This window comes from Lachancea lanzarotensis, scaffold LALA0S09, assembly GCF_000938715.1.
Source record: "Lachancea lanzarotensis genome assembly LALA0, scaffold LALA0S09, whole genome shotgun sequence".
NCBI classification, from domain to species: domain Eukaryota; kingdom Fungi; phylum Ascomycota; class Saccharomycetes; order Saccharomycetales; family Saccharomycetaceae; genus Lachancea; species Lachancea lanzarotensis.
This window is the reverse complement of record NW_019212887.1, coordinates 444,474-469,500: the sequence shown is the minus strand read 5'-3', so window position 1 is coordinate 469,500 and position 25,027 is coordinate 444,474. Positions and strand designations below refer to the sequence as shown.

At 43.4% G+C, this 25,027-nt stretch overlaps 9 protein-coding genes across 9 annotated transcripts; 6 read left to right on the top strand and 3 right to left on the bottom strand.

Annotated features, from left to right (window-relative positions):
- Positions 1–42: 42 nt before the first annotated feature.
- YAF9 (LALA0S09e04874g1_1) lies at positions 43–696 on the bottom strand (the record flags this gene model as incomplete). Its single annotated transcript, XM_022770802.1, has 1 exon — positions 43–696. One exon carries the CDS (start codon positions 694–696, stop codon positions 43–45), a length of 654 nt encoding a protein of 217 aa, XP_022630106.1.
- Positions 697–884: 188 nt separating this feature from the next.
- Positions 885–2,245, top strand: LALA0_S09e04852g (LALA0S09e04852g1_1; the record flags this gene model as incomplete). The annotated part of the gene is made up of 2 exons (XM_022770801.1): positions 885–914; positions 1,013–2,245. 2 exons carry the CDS (start codon positions 885–887, stop codon positions 2,243–2,245), a joined length of 1,263 nt encoding a protein of 420 aa, XP_022630105.1.
- Positions 2,246–2,511: 266 nt separating this feature from the next.
- Positions 2,512–3,192, top strand: LALA0_S09e04830g (LALA0S09e04830g1_1; the record flags this gene model as incomplete). The annotated part of the gene is made up of 1 exon (XM_022770800.1): positions 2,512–3,192. The coding sequence occupies one exon, from the start codon at positions 2,512–2,514 to the stop codon at positions 3,190–3,192; it is 681 nt and encodes a 226-aa protein (XP_022630104.1).
- A 596-nt stretch (positions 3,193–3,788) lies between these two features.
- Positions 3,789–4,454, top strand: NOP15 (LALA0S09e04808g1_1; the record flags this gene model as incomplete). Its single annotated transcript, XM_022770798.1, has 1 exon — positions 3,789–4,454. The coding sequence occupies one exon, from the start codon at positions 3,789–3,791 to the stop codon at positions 4,452–4,454; it is 666 nt and encodes a 221-aa protein (XP_022630103.1).
- A 1,465-nt stretch (positions 4,455–5,919) lies between these two features.
- Positions 5,920–6,291, top strand: CYB5 (LALA0S09e04786g1_1; the record flags this gene model as incomplete). The annotated part of the gene is made up of 1 exon (XM_022770797.1): positions 5,920–6,291. One exon carries the CDS (start codon positions 5,920–5,922, stop codon positions 6,289–6,291), a length of 372 nt encoding a protein of 123 aa, XP_022630102.1.
- A 280-nt stretch (positions 6,292–6,571) lies between these two features.
- On the top strand, positions 6,572–8,704 carry CEX1 (LALA0S09e04764g1_1; the record flags this gene model as incomplete). The annotated part of the gene is made up of 1 exon (XM_022770796.1): positions 6,572–8,704. One exon carries the CDS (start codon positions 6,572–6,574, stop codon positions 8,702–8,704), a length of 2,133 nt encoding a protein of 710 aa, XP_022630101.1.
- Positions 8,705–8,852: 148 nt separating this feature from the next.
- DBP2 (LALA0S09e04742g1_1) lies at positions 8,853–11,275 on the bottom strand (the record flags this gene model as incomplete). The annotated part of the gene is made up of 2 exons (XM_022770795.1): positions 8,853–9,241; positions 9,994–11,275. 2 exons carry the CDS (start codon positions 11,273–11,275, stop codon positions 8,853–8,855), a joined length of 1,671 nt encoding a protein of 556 aa, XP_022630100.1.
- Positions 11,276–11,756: 481 nt separating this feature from the next.
- Positions 11,757–19,952, bottom strand: FMP27 (LALA0S09e04720g1_1; the record flags this gene model as incomplete). Its single annotated transcript, XM_022770794.1, has 1 exon — positions 11,757–19,952. The coding sequence occupies one exon, from the start codon at positions 19,950–19,952 to the stop codon at positions 11,757–11,759; it is 8,196 nt and encodes a 2,731-aa protein (XP_022630099.1).
- Positions 19,953–22,142: 2,190 nt separating this feature from the next.
- TIF3 (LALA0S09e04698g1_1) lies at positions 22,143–23,471 on the top strand (the record flags this gene model as incomplete). The annotated part of the gene is made up of 1 exon (XM_022770793.1): positions 22,143–23,471. One exon carries the CDS (start codon positions 22,143–22,145, stop codon positions 23,469–23,471), a length of 1,329 nt encoding a protein of 442 aa, XP_022630098.1.
- Between the last annotated feature and the right edge of the window lie 1,556 nt (positions 23,472–25,027).

Genomic DNA, 25,027 nt, shown 5'->3' with positions numbered 1-25,027 from the left:
TGGAATGCCGTTATATTACGACCCAATCCCTCCCTCACTGAATCAACTCTTGGTCAGTTTCGCCAGTTTTTTCCGTAAAACTTCTGTTTCTTCGTCGACTTTCCCGATGCCGATTTTGATGCGGTCTATTTCCTCTCTCTCGAGCTGTTTCGAGAAAATGACTTTATCACTCTTGTTGGAAGGAAGCAGATACCCTGGTTTGGCTATTAGTACTTTGAAAAAGTCCTCGTTGGGTTCATTGAAGACGACTTCATCATAAAATATCGATTCGACATCGGCGTTCTTAGTAGAGACGATATTTCCACCTGTAGCGCCGTTCGTGGCTAGCGGATTACGATATTCGTGCAGTCTCAAATGGTGGTAGAAACTGATGGGCTTCTCGCCCGCGGCCTCTACAAAATGAATTTTGACATTGATTTCGAATTCACCCCATCCGGTTTCCGTTAGCTCGAATGGTGGAGCATCTACCGTTCGCACTGGGTTCGGGTATGTCTCATGCAGCTTGAAAACCACGCTTTTTATGATATCCGATAGATCTTCGCCGTTGGGTCCCTTTACAAAGATTGTCCATATATGTGTATGTTCCACTGGCGCGTTTGGAGGCTTTACATCGCCCATTTTCTTAGCAGAATTTCCATGTATGATCGGACGAGCTACCGACAAAGTCTTGATTCGTTTGGCTGGTACAGGGCCCATTCTTGATGCTGTGATTTTTGAGTTAATGACTGGTAAGGTCGCCCCGAGCTTTCAGTCTGAAATGCTTTGTCGATTTGACCTCTAAGTTGACCTAATTTACTTAACTTTGATCAATTTGATGAGCTGTTTTTGAAGTCAAAGTCGCAAATCTGGTCAAAATAAGTGCTTAAAAGCATTTTCACAGCCCAATGACCGTCAAAACCATCTACATAGCAAGAGTATGAACCATTGGCTTCTTATTGGGAGTTTTTTTCGAGCGTTTTCGAGTGTTTTAGACTGTTTTCGAGTGACTAACCGGTATTTTCTTGAAAAACAGCATGGATATAGATCAAACTGGCTCCCTCAGGGACCGTATCCGCCCCCTCCAACAGGAGTAGACAGTGATGTTCCATTGGCCGAGCATGGTTTAAAACAGGCAAAAGAATTGGCGCATTACATCATGTCTATCGAAAATCAGCCAGAACTACTATTCTCGTCCCCTTTCTATCGTTGTTTGCAAACTTGTGATCCTATAGCCGATCTTTTGGAGCTTCCGATCTATGTGGAACGTGGAATTGGTGAATGGTACAAACCGGATCGAAAAGTGATCCCGGAACCTGCCTCTTTTGCGATCTTGAACAACTTCTTTCCCGACAAATTGAGTCCCAGCTGGGACGCGACGGTAGTCCCCAGTGGGAAGGGCGAAACTGAACAAGACATTTTCACTAGATGTCGTGAATTTTTGCCGAAATTTTTATCCCGGATCGAAAAGGAGTTTCCTAACGTCGAAACCATTCTGCTCATGACACATGCGGCGACGAAGATCGCACTCGGGATGAATCTTTTGGGTTTTGACAACGCTCGTGAACCGATCGATGCAGATGGAACTACTTTGAGGAGTGGAAGCTGCTCGCTAGACAAATATGAGTTGATCACAGGCAACAGCAAGGTGCCCTTTGAGAGTAAGAAATGGCAGCTGACAATGAATGGTAACACAGAGTTTCTGACCAATGGCGAAGAAATGCATTGGGACTTTAAGTATGGGTTTGAGGCCGGTTCGGATGCCGATATCAAGGCCAGACGTGAAATTGCCGAGAAACAAAATGCGCAAAAGGCTACGACGGCAGCAGCTGAGTTGCCCAATGCGTCTCCTTCGGTGGCAGATTCAGATAGTCTCGAACATGTGTACTTTAGTGTTGATATTCCGGGCGAAAACTCCAAGGAAAGCGCGGAGATTGAACCCAGTGCAGTTCTTCAATATTCTGGTCTGGAGACGACTGCTCCTCTAGTCAGAATTGGCGAAAAAGTATACGAAGGAAGCTGGCAGAAACTCGTAGGCACGGAGCTTGTTTTCCCAACGGCAGGAGCACCGGCAGCTGCTGCTACGCCACCGAAGACCGATGGATCAAATGATCTTGACGACGATGATGACGACAATGAGAGTTTTACCAACGAGAACATTGAAAGTTCGCCAGACAACACAGACTCCGACAAAGAAAATGGGGCCAAGGCAGAGAAGATCTACCGTATTACAGATAAGTTAGTTTTGGAGCAGGTACGGCCAATTTGAAAATACTGGGGTAGAATATTCCCAACTCACAAGATATGTTTCCTACAAGTTTTTAGCCCAATGGCCAAATGACAAAGACGGAAAGCGACTTCACTCAACAACTCGTAATCAAGCCTGAAATTGCTTGAGTTGTTGTGTCCAATTGAACTTTCGGAAGTGATCATCGCGTCACCGGATGTATTACTGTACAAAGTCTATAAACTAACTTTTAATCCTAGATCAACTCGTAACTAGCTAAAGAAAGAACGAACGGAATACCTAGAGGCATGTCGCAAGTTGTACGTGATATCTGCGATAGATTCGAGATAGTGTTGGCGTCATCCTCGCCACGGCGATATGAAATAGTTACAGAGGTGATGGGATTCAAGGATGTCAGGTTGATGAAGCCTACTTTTGAAGAGAATCTAGATAAATCACTGTACGTGGATAACCCATTGGGCTATGTTCATGATACTAGTCGGGAAAAGGCATTGGGAATTGTAGAAGATCTGATAAAAGAGCACAGCAAACTCCAGAACGCAAATCAAAAGCCCAAGATCATCATCTGTGCAGATACAATAGTGATCGATAGCGACAACGTAATCTACGAAAAACCGCAGGAGTCTCAAAAGCAAATGGATAATCTACTCAAGTTCCGGGATAATGAGTTGCCCTTGCGGGTGGCCACAAGTGTGAGTTTGATCAAGTGGCAAGGTCCCGAGAATCACACTTTTTTGCAATTTGAAGAGGTTTCGGAGCTTTACTTCGATCCAGACTTCCCATTGGCGATTGTGAACGACTACGTAGACTCCAAAGACGCTTTGGAAGTAGCTGGTGGCTTCAAAGTGCAGAGTTTCGGTGGAGCGATGATTCGCAAGATCAACGGCGATTTCTTCAACGTTGTGGGTTTACCTTTAAACAAGACCTTTAAAGAGATTTACGCAGCGGCTTTCCCATTGGAACAATGAGTAGTGGAACGAGGAAAGGAGCTAGAAAACTCCTAGAGGACGATTTATGACCGGTTTTGATAAATTTGAGGGCTATTTAGTTTGCTGGATTAGCATGAATTATCATGGTAGTTCCTGGTGTTACAAGCACTGTGGTGATGGATGGACAGTTAAAGGAAAGTTTAAAAGCCGCAAATCTGGGCTTGAATCAATGACTAAGATTTCAAGACCTGGCTTTTGGAGCTTTAAAAATGGGCAAAAAAAAAAACTGAAAGAGTCTAACTATGAACACACATACGGAAATAAAATTCTGGATTTAACTAGTGCATACAGGGAGTGCAGGAGCGGTGGATCTGAGTACCTCTTGAGAGAAACTGTAACGTTTTAAAACTTGAATACATCACGTGCTCTGATAGTCACGCTATATTCACATGACTAGTTTTAATCATTAAGTCACGTTACCATATATCTCGATAATCATCCTTCACGGTAGCTCTCATGCTAAAAAAAAATTTTATTAAGCTCTACTGCTAGCTCATCTCATCTCATCGCCTTGAACAATAGCTCATCGCCTACTCATTGATTCACGATAAAACCTAGCATTAAGACCACACATTATGGCCAAATCGACGAGAAGGCAGGTGGAAAAGATTGCCGAACCTATTGAGAAGCCCGAGGAGCAGTTAGAGCTTGAAAATTCCAGCTCCTCCGAGAGCGAATTAGAAGGTTTATCTGAGGCCGAAGATGCGAACTCCAGTGAAGAAAATGGCGATTTGGCACTTGAAGACGAAACCAAGAACACAAACGAGCATACAGTGAAGAAGCTCGTTCAGTCTTCGAAAAAAGATCAGAAAAAGCTCAAGGGATCTCAAAAAACTGAAAATTTGTCGGGAATCATCTATGTGAGCAGACTGCCTAAGGGATTCCACGAACGGGAACTGTCGCGGTATTTTGCTCAGTTTGGAGACCTTAGAGAGGTGCGTCTGGCACGCAACAAGAAAACCGGGAATAGCAGACATTACGGGTTCGTGGAGTTCGTCAACAAAGAGGACGCAGTCGTGGCCCAAGAGACCATGCATAACTATTTGCTGATGGGACATCTACTGCAAGTAGTGGCACTTCCCAAGGGTAAGAAGATCGAAAAGCTGTACCGATACAAACAACGGGCGTTGCAACAGACCCCAGTGAAGAAAACTGGTGCCGAGCTTAAACAACGGGCACAAGACAGACACACTGAAAGAGAACAAAAACTCAAGGCTAAGGGCATTGAATTCCAATGGTAGACGACTTTTGCGACTTTCATTCATTCTAATCTTTTCTATGTACATTAGCACTATATAGTTTTCCAACCACAGGAAAAACAAGAAAGCATTTCTACAAGCAAGACTTACTGGTTTCAGTACAGATTAATGGTGGTTTTGATTATTCAATTTGTGGTCATTGTTCACAGTTGATATCACGGAATTCGCTGTTACGGTACAGCTGAGAGCATCACGGTTTTATTGTTCGAGTATCGTTATTGAGAGAGGCGGCGATCAATCGTTCAGGTATGCTTATAGTCATTTCTATTGTGGCTATCTGCGTCTCACTGTTCGCTGTACGAAGCACGAAACGATGCCTCTTAAACAAGTTTGTAGCGTTATAATCCATGAATGATTGCAGACTCTCTGTTAGTAGCCGTATCTCTTAATCAACTGTTATTGTTACAGTATCAGCGACCACTCCTTCAACTTGCCAGTAGCTCTATCTACTATTGAAAACTGATGGCTGAGGATCAGGAATATATAGTATTCACGATTGACCGCCGATGTTCTTAATTGGCCAGCAATTCTAATAGCAGTTGACCGCTGAGGCTTTACCATGATTATTACAGCTCCGAAAGAATCACGACTGATTACTGACGCTCGGTTTTTGAGCTTATTTTAGTCATTTTATGCATAATTGGGAGTGCCGGTAATCAATTGTTTAAGAATGTTCTTGACCATCTCTACGATGCACAATTGAGAGCGTCAGCGATCAGTTATTCAACTTAACCCTTGACCATCTCTAAAATTCATATTTGGTCGCTGACGCTAAGTAGTTGAACATACTGACAATCAACTTGATTGTCAATCGATCGCTGACGCTTTCAGTTTTTCAACTATAATCCCAGCCATATCTTCTCTTCGCAATTGAGAGTTCAACTATCAATTGTTCAGGTATACTCCTAGCCATTAATACTATTCACAGCTAATCGCTGACGCTCCCTATCGTTCAACTAAACTCATAACCAATTCTACTATTCACAATTGGGCACTGATGCTCTCAATTCTTCAACTAAACTCTTGACCATCTCTACAACTTTTCAACTATACTCCTAGACATATCTACTATTGACAATTGATCGCTGACGCTCTCAATTGCTTAATTGAGCTTGTGGTCCTAGACTTTTCACAATTGATTGCTGACGCTCCCAATTGTTCAGCTATGCTAAAAGCCATCACTATCGCTCTCAATTGTTCAACTGTGCTTGTAGCCATCTATCGCATTTCTCGGTGTTGTCGTTCTTTTACTGTCGTAGCTGTCCCAACAAAAAAATTTCAGTATTTATAGTGCCATTATTATAATAACTTGACGAACTGTGCTCGAAGAATTAACACAATTAAAAGGTTTAAAACAAACCTTTGCAACTGTTCGGCGTGCTAGTTGAGACTGACAGCAATTGTATATACTTAAATACTTCTATAGAGCTTTTTTTTGACTCCAAACATGGCCAAACTGCTGTCCTACAAGGAAATCTCTGAACACAAATCGCGGGATGACCTGTGGATGATTATCGATGGCAAGGTGTACGATTGCACCAAGTTCATGGATGAACATCCAGGTGGTGAGGAAGTGTTGCTGGATCTAGGAGGAATGGACGCCACGGGCCCCTTTGCGGATATCGGCCACTCCGATGATGCTGTCAAAATGCTGGCCGATCTATACGTAGGAGACCTAGACACGGAAAGCGAGCCTGTTCACACAAAAGAACCCGAACCAGCATCTGCTACCACAGGCGGAGAGGGCAATGGTGTGTTTGTGCTTGCCGTGTTGGCCATTGTGGCCGCCATTGTCTACTTCTACCTCAACAAATCGTGAAGGGTTGGGTCATTGATAGAACAAGACGAGCCAAGACTCGACAAGGCAAAGAGAAAATAGTCGTGCAAATGCCTATATTTATATAGAGAACTAGAACGATATAGCCCACGGAGATGTGAAGTCTGGGACATAAAGACGGTCGTTGATGGTGTGTACAGATATAATTGTTATTATTATTATTATTATTATTTGATGTTATTTCTACAAACTTGTTGTTGTACGTACATCTTTCCAGTTCGACACCTTTTGCATCTCACCGTTGGAATCGACGCTATCCTTGATGAACTTCCTGTTCAAATCGATCTCTGGGCTCCAGTTCCCATATTCGCTTGCATCAGAACCAACTGTTTCTACGCCCATCTGGGAAGCCACCGATGGACATCGAAAATCAGATTCACACCCGGTAACGGTATTCAGCTTTCAAAGAGATGCCAAAAACTTGGAGTTGGAAGCCCTTATATCTAATGCTATACGCCATTTTAAGATTTTGAAGCTTCCAGGACTTGTCAAAGTACTAGATGTTTTAGAGACCAATGCTGCAACCAGCTATGTAATCACCGAAAGAGTGACACCGCTGAATACACAGGGCTTGAGTATGCAGGCTTTGAGTTTGGGCGTGTTCCAACTTGCAGAAACCTTGGATTGTTTACATAACCAGGCCCAGGTAGTGCTGGCCACATTGTCCAAAGGAACGGTTTTTGTCAATGAACGAGGCGAATGGCGTCTCTTTGGCCTTGAATTATGCTCGAAAATAACCGAACTGCACCGTCTCAAGCAGTTTGCGGGAGCCTATTCGTCTTTGATGGCTAACACAAACGTCCAGGTGCCACCAACTTCGTCCGCAAACGCAGATGCAATCTTACTTGCCAAATTTATATCCAGCATCTACAACCCAGTTCCAAACGATTGGAGATCGCTTCTTACCAGCATGGAACAAGGTAGGCTCACTTTGACACAGTTTGTATCGCGTGCTGCTAACACACTACCTTTCCAATCGGCGTTAATCGTCATTTATCAAGATCTCAAAGAATTTCACATCAAGGATCCCAAGGGCAAAATAGTGGCCATGATCGATTTGCAACGCAAGATTATGGAGGACTCTAGCGTACTTAGAAACTGTACACCCGGGTTCGTGGAGCACTATTTAATCCCAGAAATAGCGCAATGCATCAAGACAATAACGGAAGGACAAAACGTTCAACTTGGAACTATGGCCACTGCAAACACTGCATCATTCGTTGCAACGCTTCTTGAGCTTACTTGCTCTAGCCAGCCAATAACGGACTCAAAATCGGTATTCGACAAGTACGTCAAACCTGTTCTGTTCGAGAACTTTAAACAACCGGACAGGCAGGTCAGATTCCTCTTATTAGTGTACTTCTCTAGCTACCTCCCCAAGCTAACCAACTCTGAAGTGTCTGATCGCATTTTTCCACATTTCGTACAAGGTCTGGCAGACACAGACGTAACAATGAGAATTCAAACGCTTAAAAGGATACCAGACGTTGTCCCAATGATTACCGAGCGGCAACTGAACAATGACTTACTTAGACATTTGGCCAAAACGCAGGTTGACGGAGATGTCGAAATCAGGACATGGACAATACTAACAATTTCTGGTCTATCCAAAAAGCTTTCACCATCCAACAACAGATCCGGTATATTAGCTACGGCATTTACGAAGTCTTTAAAAGATCCACAAGTAAAACCTCGGCTCGCAGCCCTTTATGGGCTGGAAACTTCCTTGGAATTATTCGATATTGAAACCATAGCTAACAAGGTCCTCACAGTCATCGCTCCTGGTCTGCTCGACAAAAACGAACAGGTTAGAAGCAAAGCCAAAAATCTGTTTCGGGTATACCTTTCCAAGCTTGAGTCTGAAGCTGACGGAATTCCTACAGCTGACAGTGAACATATTGACATAGATTTTAGTGCCGCTGGAATTCAAGATGATTCTAATGTTGTGCAACAGTTCATGGAGACGCTAAGGCTATCTACACCTCCAATAATTGCAGGTAATGAAGTTTCTGTACCTACCGGTTTCGTGGACAGCTCAGAGTCGGTAGCAGATGATGCAGGATGGGAAGTAACTGATGAATGGGGTGACGGATTCGACACTGAACAACACAAACCAATAATGGGCACGCCGCAAATCGAAAAAAACCCTAAGGGAACCGTGAAAGTAGTGAAATCATGGAACGATGAATTGGAAGACGACGAGTGGGACGCATGGGATAGGCCTGCAAAGCTCCAGACCAAAGTGCAACCTAAGTCAAAACCCAAGGCAACAACCACTCTGAGGAACGCTTCTAAAATCGTCAATACCAAAAAGCCTCAGCCTCTAAACAAGAAAGAAGACATGAATAGTGTAGACGAAGAAGATCAAGAAGGCGGGTGGGACGAAGAGTGGTAAAATGGACGCCGACTCTACACTGGAAGTTTCGGAAAGTTTCGATCTTTTCCAAAAGCAATGTCGGTTTGGATATAAAACATCTATATTGTATGTAATCTTAAAATAGTGTACAAGCATGGTTTAATGCGACCGGTTTAGGACAATTCAATTAGTAGCCCATGTTTCTGTTACCACCTCTGTTTCCCCATCCGCCGTCACTTTGTCTGGAACCACCGTAACCACCACGGCCACCACGACCACCGCCACGACCACCAAAGCCGCCACGGCCACGGCCGCGACCTCCGAATCCACCACGGCCATATCTTGGGTGACCACCGTACTGTCTTCTATCGAATCTGCTCAATTCGGGGGAAACCTCTTGGTTGGCTTCTCTCATGATGCTGATCAATTGAGCACCTAGACTCTTGTTAGCATCGGTGAAGAAAGAGACGGCAGTACCGCTGGCACCGGCTCTACCAGTTCTACCAATTCTGTGCACATAATCTTCAATGTTACCTGGCATATCGAAGTTGATAACGAAATTGATACCCTTGACATCTGTTTCAGTAGTTAGTATTGTGTTCAAAAAGCTGGTTTTCCTACAGCTCTTGGATGAGCATACAGCGGTCACAGGAAAAAAGATAGACATAAGCGCAAAACATTCGATTAGAAATTCGAGCATAATCTCGGCTCAAGTCTTGTCAGTCTCTACCATACGTGTGGTTGGACCGGCAGGCTTGAGAAAGATCAATACGTATAACAAAATACTACACACAGAAGTCAAAGATAATGCAAGCGCTTTCTCATAAAAGAAGCAGCACTGGCAGCCAGACAAAAAAAAGAACACAGCGCGCAAAGTGACCACACAAGTCTACTGAGCTTTCCATTTCAACGAAGCTACAAGGTGCAATTCCTGCAGCATCTCCATATTTCGCGCTTTATTCTCCATTCATAAACAAGTTCATAATAGAATGAACCTTCAGCTGCCCATCCGTTCATGCCTCTAACTCAATTTCCAAACCCGTGAAAAAAAAGAAGCAGTATTAAGATCATCTTTAAACCATTGTGTAGCGTGTGTTATCATAACTCCAATTCTCGCTCATAGTCATTACAACATGAATTTCCTTTGTGAAACCAAAGGGTATACCTTCATGTGTCTCCTCTGTTCCTGTAAGTCATTCGTTAGATGTAGGTGTCTGCAAACCCAAAGGATTAATTCATCAGTCCAGCTGCTGGTATCTTGCCCAAGGATTTGACAGACATGCAAAAAAAAAGATGTAGCCCAAAAAGAAAAAAAAAAATTCACATACCAATACCTCTAGCGGCAACATCAGTTGCCACCATGATAGGAGATCTTCCTGTTCTAAACTCCTGTAGAACCCAGTCACGTTCGTTTTGAGCTTTGTCACCATGAATAGCCAAGGCTGGCCATCCGTCTTCTCTCAAATATCTGGTGACTTCGTCACAAGTTCTCTTAGTGGAAGCGAAAATCAAGATCTTCGAGTCTTTGTCCTCAGAGGCAATCTCTAGGTATTTCATCAACCGATCGCGCTTTTCCATCTCACTAATAACTTCTACGACTTGCTTGATGGTATGGGAAGCAGCCAATTCCAAAGAACCGACATTGACCTGAATAGGATCGTGCAAGTAATCGGCAGCCAATTGTTGCACTTCCTTGGGCCAAGTAGCGGACCACATCAGAGTTTGTCTGTCAGGTCTAATCTGATCGACAATTTTTCTGATTTGAGGTTCGAAACCCATGTCCAACATTCTGTCGGCTTCATCTAGCACCAAATAAGTGACTCTCTTCAAGTTGGTCTTGTTGATTTCCAACATATCGATCAATCTACCTGGGGTAGCAATGACGATTTCAGCGCCTCTGGTTAAGTCTCTGATTTGTTGACCCTTTGGAACACCACCGTAAACACAAGTGTTTCTGATTCTGGACGTTTTGCCGAACTTGGAGCATTCCTTCTGGATTTGAACGGCTAATTCTCTGGTTGGGGACAAAACCAAGACAATTGGACCATCACCTGGGGAAAGCAATGGTTGTGCGTTGATGTGCACGATACCAGGCAGACAGTAAGACAAAGTCTTACCGGAACCAGTGGCAGCAACACCAATCATGTCTCTACCGGAAAGAGCCATAGGCCAACCTTGGCATTGGATACCGGTTGGTTTTTCGAAACCCTCTGCTTTCACCTCAGTCAACACGTAGTCTGGGAACCCAGCCTCGTCGAAAGTAGTGATCGGCTTAGGAATGTCTTTACCATAAATGGTCATCTCGTTGGCATTTCTGAAAGCGCTCACTTCTGCGTCAGAACGGTCACGAACCGTTTCGTGTTCCACGTAAAAGTTCTTTTCGAATTTGGGCAAGTTGGGCAATTCGGTGTCCCAGTCAGGAGCGATCAACTCTTGAGGCTCAGTGTAACCACCACCACGCTGGTATCCACCACCACGTCCACCACCGTTGCTGTAACCACCATCATTGTTCCAGGAGTTTCTGTCAGAGGCTCTTCCTCCACGGAAATCGCCTCCACGAGAGCTGAAGTTGTCTCTGTTGTACTGTTGGTCTCTACCGCCGTAAGTCATCTTCTAATATCGTGTGGGAATGGAAGAGAGGTTCAAATAGTTGTGTTTTTGAGATAGAAAACAGTAAACTAGAAGTTATAGTTACAGATCCTCGATGCCCATTTATGAGCTCTTTATATAATCTGAAAATTTGACGCTGGAAAAGAAAAAAGAAATTTTCGAGATGAGCATCAACGACACGAAAGGAAAAAACGATAAATTTATGAATATGTAGTTAAACGTCTGGAAGTTAGGCTCTCCACCGGTGTTGAGTAAACGGTGGATTCACTTGTTGGTGCCAGCGATACAAGGTCGATTAATGTGGTGGTTTCCCTGGATATGTCTTATTTTACTTGGGATCGCCGGCGTCGAATGATTTATGGTTTTTTGATTACAGTACAATGGCTCGAAGTAGTGAGCGGTGGATGGGACTGTGTAAGTATTATCGCCAGCACACGGAACAATTGCTCGAAGATCTTGTTCTTGGTTTTTCGACGCAGTATTATGAGACCACTTTATGGTTGAACCCATTTTGCTCGTGACTACGGCCAGTTCCGACGTCAACTCCAGCTTCGCCTTGCGCATCAATGCGGCTCGTTGTATTTTTTTTTTCGGGGCTAGCTTCAGCCTCCTGTTGCAGGTCTTGAGTTACAGAGTCGCCTTGCGTTTTATGGCCATTTTCTCGCACCACCAACTGTTTTTCATCAGGTGTTGTCTTCGAGTGTTGTGAGTTTTGTAAAGCGCTGCTGCCAGTTCTACTTCGATCCTCGGATCTGCCCTGTGGGCCAGCCTTGACGTGATCCGTAACGTTGCCGTCCTTTTCGTACTTTAACTCTTCAACCTTTGTGTAAGACTGATAAGTCGAGAGTTGCCGCAAGGGAGATTTGGCCGCATCGATATGGAGTGAGTGCCTTTTCAATTTGTTGCCCAGAAACTTGCCAGCATGCTTCAATAAGGCCTTTAGCAAAACCTGCTTGATCACCATAGCCAGCTCTACTGGCTTCATGGTACGATTGTGCAATGTCAAACGAGGGAACAAGAATGCAAAGTGGGTTACATTGATTAGCCTTTTAGCTCCGCTTCCGCGGTAGCTGATGATGAGCTTGAACGACTTGACAACCATGTTGTCTACCACCATGTAATCCGACGATCTTTTAAACATTTCATCCACGTCGCGGGGATCATTTTGAGCTAATTGCTCATCCTCTCCCATGCCGCCAATAGTTTCACTTATTTGATCTGAATTGGCGCTCGAAGATTCGTCACCGATTTCACTGGTCCCAGAGCTAGATTTATTGTCTGCCTGTATGAACTCTTCGATTTCGGCAGGAAACACCCAGTGGAGTATTTTTGTCAAAGTTTCTTGCTCCACGTTGATTTCCAAGCACTGAAATGTGGCAAGAGCATTTTTGATCACCTTCATGCCTCCGATAGGTTTCTCGATTTCCCATTCTATTTCGATGAGTGGGTTATTGCTACTACCCGATTTTCCATTTCTTTTCTCCATATCTGAGGGACTCAGTAGGTTATGAAAGAGGACATCGCGATCAAGGTTAAATATTTGGGCAACCCCTATAGTCACCCGATTGTTATTGTACCCATAAGATGACTGCACACGCCTGAAGGACGAACGTGCTAACGCCAAGTCTAAGAATGGAGCACCATCATCATGCAGCATGTGCACGATAATTTCTTTAGCCTCTAGATCCCATACCATTTTTTGATCCTCAGCAGCGTGTTCCTCAGTGCCTGTATTTAGCACCTCCATCAAGATGTAAAGGCGCATGAGAGATTCGTATTTGTTTCTTCGAATTGATTTCAGGTCATCGATACCATCAGAATCTAGGATATGTCTCCTGAACGCTAGTTCCTTTTCCAGACGGTTCAAAGCAACGACTGTATGTTGCAAATCGGTTATGACGTCTCTCAAGTGAATCAGTTTTGTCGTATCGTAACTTAACAAGAGCTTCTCAACTTCTTTTCGCAAATGGGCACTTTTCGGCTCTATGTAAACAAGCAGGTGGGCGATCACGTCATAGAGTGCAAGATATTGTCTTGAATTTGAAGAGATGATAGTACGCGGTAATTGGCATATTATCCTGTTTTTGAAAGTAGATTCTTTGATCCCGGCGACGTTAGCGAAGGAGAAAACCCTATCGAACCTGAAAATGGTGGATAAATCTCTGATTATCGCATCTTTTCCCAATGAAGACGAATTGAAGCACAGTTCTAGTCCTAACCACGGCTGCCAAGTGTTCTCGCTCGATTGATCGTAGCCCTCCTCGCTAAAAAACACGTCATGATCGTTGTCGAAGCTGTCCTTGTGAAAAACAAAAACGTTTGCTTTTAACATGACAAGACTATACCGATTCATGAAGACATCTGTGTTGTACTCGTTTTGCGTAGCGTTCGCATCAAACCCCACAGTTTTCAATTTAATGCTTGGGGCCGTGATCATTGTGCAAACTTCGGGCTTTTTGGCCGTTGTGAGTTGAATCTGAGGAGCAACAAATTGCACAAGGTGATTGTCATGTGTAATAAAATCGAATTCAGCGTCTAGATTCCTCAGTCCTTTCTCAAATACAGCGAGAATGTCCTCTTCAGCACTGACACTTTCTATGGTTTCATTTTGCATATTTTTCGCAGATTCCGCTTGGCCTCTCTCTTCAACCGAGCCTTGCTTCTCGAGTTCAAATTCTGAAGATCCCCGGATAATGTCATTGACCTTCCGGAGGGCCTTGTGATTGGCAATGTAAGAAAGCTCCCTGTTGAAGTCTAGTAGGTGAACATAGCTGTACACTGCGCCTCTCACAGACTCGTTCCACTTCAAAAACATTGAGAAAATGAAAAATCGATGCTCAAATGAGCTCGCGAAAGACCCTCGAGTGAGCCAACCAAATTCTGGTGAAAATGCAGGGTTGGGGCTTGTTTCTTCGGAGAGCTTGTCATCCCCACTACCGCTTTGATTATACTTATCGAATTCTTGAAAATCATGAAGAAGTTGCTCCACCTGTTTGATGGCGCCTTCAATCTTTTTTCTTTTCTTCTCTAAGTTGAACACGGTATCCTGGTCTTTCGATTGCAAAGACTCTTTGATGCTATCGCAGGCCTGCTCCTTCTTTTCTACGAGTGCTTTGAGACGTTTCTTGACTAGTTCTTGAGGTGATTGTTCAATATTTCTAAGGGTGCACTCATGGTAGTTAGCATTGTTGAATGGCTCAATCCTATCACACGTTTCGGGGTCTACTTGGTATTTGTCACCGTATGTTGCATGCTTTCTGTAAACAAACTTCGGCGAGTACACCAGAGAATGCATTTGTACGTCAGGGACTTTCTCCTCCATTCTATCCAAAAATACCTCATCAAAATCGGAGCTGTCGAACCAAGACATATCGTTATCAAAGATGTCAAACTTTGCCTCCGAATTCTGGCCGACGAGTCCGGAAGCCCTGAATTCAGCTTGCACTGTTCTCACATCAATGTCGTAATTAGAAACAATTCCCTCGTGAAACATAAGTTTGGACACTCGCTTGGTAATGTTCAATTCTTGTTTGTATTCGTGAAGGACCTCTTTTCTTTGATGTAGGTCCATTACAAAATGCTCGGTCTTTGCTTTCAGGCCTACAAATTTGGTCGACTGGGTCTTATCCACCTTGAGCCTGTTGTCCGGATCGAGAAGGGTATGAATGTGGCTAATGAATAGCGGTGCAATGTCTGCGTGATATGAGATGGTGTAAAGATGAACTCCAAACTTTGGACTCATGTTGCTCATCCCAAACAATGGCCCACGGCGGACTGGAAGATTACCAGAAAAACTGTGCCACCAACTGAAGAATATTCTGAAAGCTCCAGCTGTGAGCTGAAGCGTGTTATAAGCCTTTGGATTGCTTGACAAAAGGGTGAAAGAGAGGTGGATGAAATCACTTCTGAATCCCTCAAACGAATCGTGAGCTTTGAGATTGTCTATAAACACTGGATTGCATAATCGTGCGTCCCAGTGCGATTTAGATTTGAGAGTTCTCTCCTTTGATCCAGTTTTTCGTCTTTCAAAGACCATGCCAACATTTAGCGTAATCCCACCAGTTAGTCGGATTGCTGTTTTTTCGAAATATTCGGTTCGCATAGAGTGCATATCGTGGTCCAAGGTCTTGACATCCGGCAATTCAACGAGATTGTAGAAAAAAGCGTAATGCTGTAGGTTTGTGTCTTCATGACTGGGGAAGAACAAACTATCTGCACTGCTTCTTGACCAAACTAGTAGTGGTTTTGCGAAGAAATTGGGAATAGCGAAGAAAACTTCTTCAGAGCCCAGAGTTAGAAATTTTTTGGCATCGTCCGTCACGTAACAGCCGACTTTGACGCCACCTTTTAGACCGACTACAAATCCAGCAGACTCACCGCCCATCATATAGGGACTCTTTGCACCTTTCAATGCAACATTAAGTTGGCCGTCGTTGTTCCACTTGACCGAGATTCTCGCATGAAAGATCTCCCTTATTTTATCCCAGAAACCAAGTTTAGGAGAAGGATCTATTGGGGGTTTCGAAAAGTTATCAAAGCACTGCATCGCTTGTTGAATTGCAGGAGAGTAAGAACCATTCCAAGTGACGAGCGTGATCTCGTCAGAATTGAGTTCGAGTTCAGCCTTGGCGTAAGTCTTAATGGCTGTCAACGTTCTCGGGACAAGCAGCGAATAGTACTTGTCGTCATTCTCTAGGGTGGCGGATGGCACGAGCGGAACGAACAAAGTTCTCAGCTCCTTCTCAGAACGGATTATATCCTCGGAAATAATGAAGTCGCCGTGCAATCTTATTGATACAGTGCTACCACCTTTTCGCTGCCCTGGGGTCAAATCAGGAAGATAGACAAAAGGCAGAGGATAGTCCCGTAAATGGCAACGTGTTTCTCGGAACTCTGCATTCAGATGCATAGGGAAAAGGATTGAATATGCGGTGTCTTTGGGGACACCCTTGCCCACACCATGAATGAAGTCTGAGAACTTATCAATGCCAAAGGATGGCTGGGATATAGTGACATCGATATCCTCAATTATTGTATTCATCAAGGGAGGTGATGCAACAAACGCCACTATTCGCTTGTTGATACCAGGAGGGAAGATTTCAGGATCCACTTTGCCCCAAAGAAATTCAAAGTTTTTCTGGAAATCGACTTGCTCCTTAATCTTGAAAGCTTTGATTCTACGAATCCATGATGTAGAGACGTGCTCTTGAAGCTTTTGATATTTATGTGCCCATGATTCCGCAATTTCGGCGTACTGGAAATTTTCTGACTTCTCGTTCTGGGAGGGATCATCATGGGCTTGTGGATGATCTAAATCGGGCGAGCTATTCCTCCTTATCTTGTGAAGCCTGCCAAAGTATCCTAGATGGAAACGCCCTTTGTCTGTATTAAAAAAAGTGCTCTCCACTCTTTTCATTCCCTTGCGCTCAGTAGCCAATTCTTTCACGGCTGCTTCTTCGAAAAGTGCATACTTTTCGAGCCGAGCTCGTTGTTCCTTCAATCCTACTTGGAATATCATGGAGAGCTGAGATTCAAAAGCATCATCCTCGACGCTGAAAATCCATCTTTTAGATCTGAGGTTGATGACAGGAATCTGAATAGGATCGGATATGTGGGGGTATATGATGCACTCATTACTTGACGTTTTCAACGAGTGTACCATTTGCTTGATACTTTTGACCGTAGTGGAGATATTATCAAATATTTGGTACATTTCAAAACCATGGGGTATAGTAAAACTCCACATCTCATTAGAAAGCATGATGGCCGGATTCTCATGACCGATCGATGGATCATTGATTTGATTTACAATATCTTTCAAGACTCCTTGCACGTTGAAGTTAACAACGGTTACCATCCTGACCCAAAAATTGGTAATCTGAGGAGACTCAACACACATCCGAAAAAAATGACCATGAATTTTTATGTCTGTGACACTGTTGCACACGAAACCACTTCGAAAAGTCTCTAACCTTGTTTTCACGCCATTTGGTAAAATTAATACTGCACTGAGATAATCCGAGTTACAGTCAAATTGAAACAAGTCTAGAACTTCTTTTTTCATCAAACGTTTTAAAAAAGACCTTTGTCCCTTCTCCAAAAATTGTGTGGACAGATGTCGCTTTGCTTTTGATTCTCGTTTATGCTTGTTCACATCTATAGTGAACGTTTCCTTGAAGGTATGCGCGGCTGAAAGAACAAGAAAAACTGTCATTAACGAAACCATCATTTCAGCGGTGCCCAATTTGACTGATACTACAATCTTACCTGCCCCACATTCTCCTCGGTCATTAAGTGGTGCGTCAGGATACGTCGTTATATTTAAATCCGGTGATTTGAACACAGTTTTGGCATTAAGATTCTGACGGTCGCTCCTTCTCTCAGAAAATAAGGTTGTGACCATTTCGGATATGGAACAGCGAAAGAGCCAAGCACATTCTCTACCACCTGAGAGTTCCGAAGCGCTATCATCCAGGCCAAATTCGTCGTAGGAAAATGTTCTTACGGAGTTGACCAAAGTGGATCCGTTCGAAGAACTGTCATCATCTTTGATGTGGACTTGGTCAGTGGAGCTTCCTAACGACATTTGCACTCTATCAATGCTGTGAGACATTTTTCTCAACTCTCCGTTGACAAGATCCTCGGGACTTTGTGGTTCTAGATTCCTAATTACGTCACTTGGCATGAAAACAGACCGAGCGCCAACAGTTACTTTTAAACCCCTTATGCTGATACAAGCACCATCGAACGCAAACGGAAGTTTTTGGAAAAGCTGAGCCTTGGGGCATGTTTCACTTTCAATAACAAAAATGTTGCGAGATGCACTCTCTTGTTTTCTTTTCTCTAGGTAGTCCTCGAATCTTTCGTAAAGCTGATCAAAATGATTCTCCTCGACAAGCAACATTTTGCAATTCGCTTTCCTGTAAATATTATTGAGGGTCAATAATGTCGATGGTTCTGAAAGATCGAGTTCGCAGACGTCCACGCTAGCGTTGAAGTTTGCACGAATATTGGGCACTAGCTCAACAGTGTCCGAGAATGATATGCTGTTGATGGTGAGTATTCTATGTTCGAAATTTCTCACCTTATTGTGATAGGTAAAGCTGTGATCCATGATTTCGACCGTATTTCTGAGTTTGTAAAATATCTCCTTTTTTCCGTCTTCTCTGCTTAGGGCATATTTATCGGATTTTGTTTGGAGCGATAAGATTGAACACTTGTCGACTAAAAGTTCACATCCGTCACTCGCAAGGAGCAGAGGATCTTCAATAGTAATTTTAGACTCCAACTGTGGGAGTATATGTTGGAAATAAGTGAATATTGCCTCCTTACTTTCTATCTTCTTAGCACAGCTTGGCCCCACCTCAACAGTATCATTCAATAGAGATTGAAATACTTTCATATTGTCCTTGAACGATTTCAAAAGAGAATATTCTTCGATTTCGAAATCTATCACTGGAGAAGAAATGTGGCCGACTAATTTGAGAACAGTCTCAACGGGCTCATCATAATGCTCTTCAATGGACTTCAACGAAAGTATATTAGTATCTCCATAGATAGCCGCACTAGGAATTTCACAGAAATGATACGTCTTCGCAACATCCTTCTCACTTTCTAGTTTTTGATGTAGGATAAATGCAATTGAAGACATGGTGAACTTCATGTTTAGTGGAAGTTCGTCGGGTTGGAAGGTTAGCTTGAATCCGGGGTACTCTTGAGTGAGCCTTGTTAGAGCAAATGATAGATTGGATGCAGATACTTCGAAGGAAAGCAGGCGAGCGGTATCAATAAGCTCTGGATGCCTGGAAAATGGAAGATCTCGGATCGCCAGGTTGTCTGCGGTCACATTGAACTTTTTCAGCATGGCTACTAATCCACTGGCTTTCAAAAGTTGGGACTTGATGCTCTCAATGCATTCAGCGGGATTGTGGCTAGGATTTGATTCCTTAGTGTTTGAAGATGATGATGACCCATCTTCGAAATTGTCATCTGACTTGCTTTGATCCACTTTCGGCTTGATTGCTGCCAGATGCGTCAGTAATCCATCGTAAGATACTGACAGTCCTCTTACTTTGAGGTCCACTGTGATGTTCTGGAGGGGCAGCACAGGTCTCTGAAAATTGAGCTCACCTGAAAGGTCGACCACACCACCCGCACATGAAGCTGCTTCACCAAATGTGGCATCTTTCAGGAGCATAGAGACGCTTATATGGGAACCTTTGGCTTCGATACGTACCGTAATCAAATCAACCAGTACGCCGTTGATATCGGCTTTTTCTAGCACAAAATTGTACTGTCGAAAAAGGTTCAAAATACGTATTACGAGCCACTGGGCCCATCTTGGAATGCTGAAATAGTTTTTGGGGCTCTCCTGTGTGCTTTTATTGGCCTCTTTGATAGATTCCTTGCGCGGCAGATCTAGTTTCAAGCCGTGGATGACTACTCCATGGTTCCAAAGAGAATAGTATACAAATCTGATCTTTAACCATTCTTGTATTTTCAGTGATCGAAGCCTCAACCGGAAAGGATCTATTATACCTACCGATACGCCCAAAAGCTTGAATACAACCCATTGTAATACGGTCCATGCCAAGAGTACCCGAAAAATAAACCATATAGGTTTGACAGATTCGTCTTCCCACAGGGATACACCCAAAGCGTATAGTGAAGTGGCCATTTGAAAAGCTTGTGTTGAGCTTGCTCTGAGCGCAGGAGACCTCAAGCTTACCTGAGTTCCTGTCTTGATCTATCTGAAAGATTTGATAGTGAGTTCAAGGTTGCTATGCTGTAAGGGCTATTGTAGTCAATCATTTATTAACAAGATGGATAAATGGATCGTTCTGGACGATTGTGACGCTCCTTACCTTAACGTGAATTTCAACCACCTGGATCAATCTTTGGAAGAGAAGAGTGATGGTATTAGTGTTAGAAGTGAGATATCATATACGCTTGCATTTGGATTTTTATCGTTCGATGACATATTGATAAATTTGATGTTTATTTTGTTATGAGACTTTAGTTCTTCGATTTTCCTGGAAGAACGACGAATTTCGTTTTGAAGACCATGAGTTTGCGGATTGGTGGTTAGTGCTTGTTTCTGTTTGAGAAGCGACACTACTTGATAGAAAAAGAGGTTTAAAGTGTGTCGAGAAGGCTTGACTTGCTACTTACATATGCGGGCGTCACTTTGTACTAATGTGTCGTTGTGGACTGGTGACAGAATTCAGCAGTTAAAGGACCATCCGAGTCATGCAAGCACATGAATAAACTAAACCAAGAGTAGTTTTCATAAACATACGAACAAAAGTCGCGGTATATGGCTAGATCTAATTATGAAAGCGGGCCGAAATCTAGCCGCAAAATGGATCCCGGTCTGTACCCTTCTTGGGTCGAGCTTCAGGGAGTGTGAACGGACTCTCACGGCGGCGAGCTTCAAATCGAGTATCTGAAAGATCCACTTCTTGTTTTATCTGGAGCCAAGTTCATTACATGATTATGCTCACGTGACAAGATGACAGCGACAGAACACGAAACTGGGTTCGACTCACAATCACCTATTTCTTAGATGACCAGGAAGTCAGTAGCATTGGGAAGTAGCTGAGCAGTCGAGAGCACAAAACTCTTACATTCTACTATGCTTATTGTATATACTTGCGTTGAGACTCAGTCTCTGGAGTGTGGTTGCACGATAAACGTCCCATACCTTGGGTATTTTGTCCATTATTATAAAGTGACATTTATCGTCCTACTGAGTTTGAAGTTATCTCTTTGTGATATATTCAACATTAACAAGATGAGCTTGTGGGCTGTAAGGCACATCTCTTCTTATAGCAATCTTGGAAGTGTTCCCGGGGCAATTTGGTCAATTTACTCCTACATACGTAAAACCATTAACGTTATTGGTGCCCTTCGGTACAATTGCCGTCGTTCCCATTGAATCAGTGGTTGTTCTAAATTCTGTCGCTGTAATCGTATCACGTGCGCGATCACTTCATCATAATCTGACGACCGATAGCCAGAGGTTCAGACACTTGTAGTCATTTCATCAGTCACAATTGAAAGCACCGGACTCCTACGACTCTCTAATTCAATTGAGCGCATGAAACTCTTAGATGCCCAGTACTTATACATTCAAAGGTAAGGATTTGCACCATTTTTGAACTGCGACGACGGAGCCGTACACGATTACCTGGCTCTCATAGTAGAGAATCATTTGTTCAAAACCTTTAAACGCTCCCGGCACTTTCTGCCGTTCTTCCTAGTCTTATTTCAATCATTTTGTAAGCAATGGATTGACATAGCTAGTGCTTTCCCGCACTCAAGCTGTTTCCTTTTACTCGAGATCATTTCTCTCCAAAATAAGACCCCACTATAGACCCTAGTACCCTCATAACATACACCAGAACACATACTCAGTACAACTGCTTCAAAGATACACTCTACGCCTAACCCAGCTTTCTAAATTGCCAAATTTCGCAAAATCATTTTCTTAATTTTCTTGCTCGTCATAGAGCTCTTCATCTCGCCTAACCAGCACCATTCGAAACAGAAAAGTCTCCACAGTTTTATGCAGGTTTAAATATGTCAATTATTCACCCATGTTCTGATTTATTCTCGGTGTCAGTGCTCTAATGTGCCCTTTTATATACATTTTAGCTTTTAAATTTCAAAAATCGAAAACTTGAGCTCATCGCCTATATAGTGAAAAATTTTAAATGAAAAATGAAATCTTGAGATGGGCTAGCTCGATGAACTTAAATCATTGTTGAAGTCAAAAAGCCAAGCAGAGTTACGTTTTGTAAGGTGAATTCCACTACATAAACTTTTTGGGCATAATAGTATACGCGGGCAAATTTCGAACGACAAGATGGCACCTCCTAAAAAGTCCGTTAAGATGGATCTTTCCTCGTTCTTGAACGACGAATCGTTCGGTGAATCGTGGGCCGAAGAAGAAGTTGATTTGGAAAAAATCAACATTCCAACTCAATCGTCAAGATTGGGAAGCAAACCCGGACTGGACTCGTTTGGTAGCAGCGGTCTAGGCGGTCTTGGTGGTGGGAAAGGCTCTCGTTTGGACCCAGCATTGGGCACGTCTGAAAGATCTGACAGAGTGCAATACGATATCCCCAATTACCCACCTTACAGAGCCGTTATCAACAACTTGCCGTGGGACGTGTCTGAAGAGGGTATCAAGGCATGGGTGGAAGACGGTTTGAACCGTCCGGGCGCTGTGGAGGACTTGGCAGCTCCTAAGGATTACAACGAACCATCGAGACTGAAGGGTTTCGCATTCGTCACTCTTTGCGATCGTGAGGCTCTGGAGGCGGCTTTAAAGTTCAACGCCACCAAGCTGAACGAACGTACCGTGTACGTTTCCGTTGCCGCCCCCAACAAGGGTGGGTTCAGAGGTGGTGACAGAGGCGGTTTCGACGACATGGATTGGGGTGCCGCTAGAGGCTCTGCTTTCCAAGGGTCTTCCAGAAGAGAAGAGCCCGATTTGGACTGGGGCGTCGCCAGAGGCTCTGGTTTCCAAGGTTCCAGCGACAGAAGACCACCAAGAGAAGAAGAAGTAAACTTGGACTGGGGCGTTGCTAGAGGCTCTGGTTTCCAAGCTTCCAGCGAAAGAAGACCAAGAGAAGAACCAAACCTCGACTGGGGTGAAGCCAGAGGATCTGGTTTCCAGGCTTCGAGTGAAAGAAAACCAAGAGCTGAAGAACCTAATCTGGACTGGGGCAGTGCTAGAGGCTCCGGTTACCAGCTTCCTAAAGACAGAAAGCCAAGAAGAGAAGAACCAGATCTAGATTGGGGTTCTGCCAGAGGTACGCATTTCCAAGAAAGACCCGCCAGAACGGAAAGAAAGCCTAGAAATGAACCAGAACTAAACTGGGACGGAGCTAGAGGCTCGAACTTTGGTCAATCGCGTTCTAACTCTAAGCCCACCGGTGCTAAATCAAACGCTAAGAACACCTCGTCCACTGCTAAGGTCCAAGAGGGTCCAAAAATTCAAAAGTCAGCCTACGATGTTCTTGCAACAGAGGACGATGATGAAGGAGAAGAAGAAGAACGTACGGAGGCGGCACCTGCTCCAAAGGCTTCTGAAAAAGAAATATCTGTCGAAGACGTAACCAAGTCCACCGCTAATCTGTCGGTTGCTGGTGACGATGATCAAGAATGGGAAACTGTTGGCAAGAACTAAATTGTGAAATAAATAATAACAAAGAGAACTAACAAAGTGGAGTACCGCATTCCATTGCTTTATAGCCCGATGTTTCCATTATGTGTATATGATATTGAAAGTGTGGAATGAGAGTGTTTTCTAAAGAGGAATGTATTTTTTCGTTTTCCATCCCGCGTAACCACTGGATGAACTTTATTGATAATTTGTTGAGTATCACATCACGCTCTCGAGACTATTGCCTTGAAATCCGGTTTTCTCGACCTTCATACTTGACAATTGGCATCTCCTCAGGTGCGTGAGGTAAGTGTCACTAAAAAGGTTTCTTATTAAAACTTAATTGTGGAAGTAAATGGAAGCGGAACGCCGAAAAGAAGCAATGCACTTTCTTTAGAATAGTGTGAACAGTTTTTTTAATAGCAACGAAGGACGCGTATATACGGGCTTTTTTGGGTGGAGCCAAGTATCGTCTTGAGTTCGCATCTTCGGAAACTAGAATTGCCGAGAATTTCTCAACACGAGGTGTTTCTGCTTGGAAAGTAATATAAATGACAAATGCGGTCATGTTGAAGTGGCCTAGCTGTATGACTTGCCGTTGGAGTTCTGCGTCCCGTTATCAATGCGCGGTGGCACTTATTGGAAGTCAGACTGTTGTCCTTGAAAATAGCGTGATTTGCACTTGAGTTTCTTCTACACTTAAGAGAAAATCTGATGTGACATCAACATACGGTCATCTCAGCTTGCGCATTGGTGCCAACCCGACAGACAACAGCTTTTGTTGTAAAACTACATCATTTTGAGTAGGCCCGTCGCTGACATATATCACGTGACCCAACCACTATGCGATGCGTTTAAACCTGGTACATTTTGGAACCTTGCGTGCAAAGCCAAATGAACACCCTTTCAGCTGGCAAGCTGGTATTCTGTTTTAATTCTCGTTTGTCTCACCAGTGAGTGTTCCTCTGCTTATAGAGGTGGATGTAGCGGGAAAACTATCCGGTCAAGCAGTATTTTGAGCGTAAAAAAAATGATTCCTATGCTTCCAGTCATTCATTGCTTTAAAAAGATGCAACATTCTTCAGGGTTGGTATTTACTTCCTTTAGATGAAATGTCGTTCTCAAGCGTCATTGTTTTTTGTTAAAGGAAAATAAGCCGAATGTCAATGGCCAGAACATCAATCAATTCGTCCAAAATATTAAAATCAATTAATCATACAACATTCGAACAAAAATAGACTGACAATTGTTTGAGCAATTGTCCATCCTTCACAATTCGTTTCTAGTTCGTGAAACTCAAAACAGGGCCAGTGTTGTATCACACAGGACCGAAACCTTTACAAGTCCTATATCACTTTGTACTAAACTGTCACCCAAAAATCAAATTGCTGGAAAGAAGTGACTCCACAAACAAAAGCAGAAGACTAATCTCTGATAGCGCACTCGGAGTCGGTTCGTAAACCTATGACGATAGGTTCAAATAGTTAGATTCAAACGTCTCGTTTCGAGCCCCGTGATATCACTCGTACACAGTGAGAAAAGATCTCAATTTTAAATTACCTTTAAATGACAGTAAAACA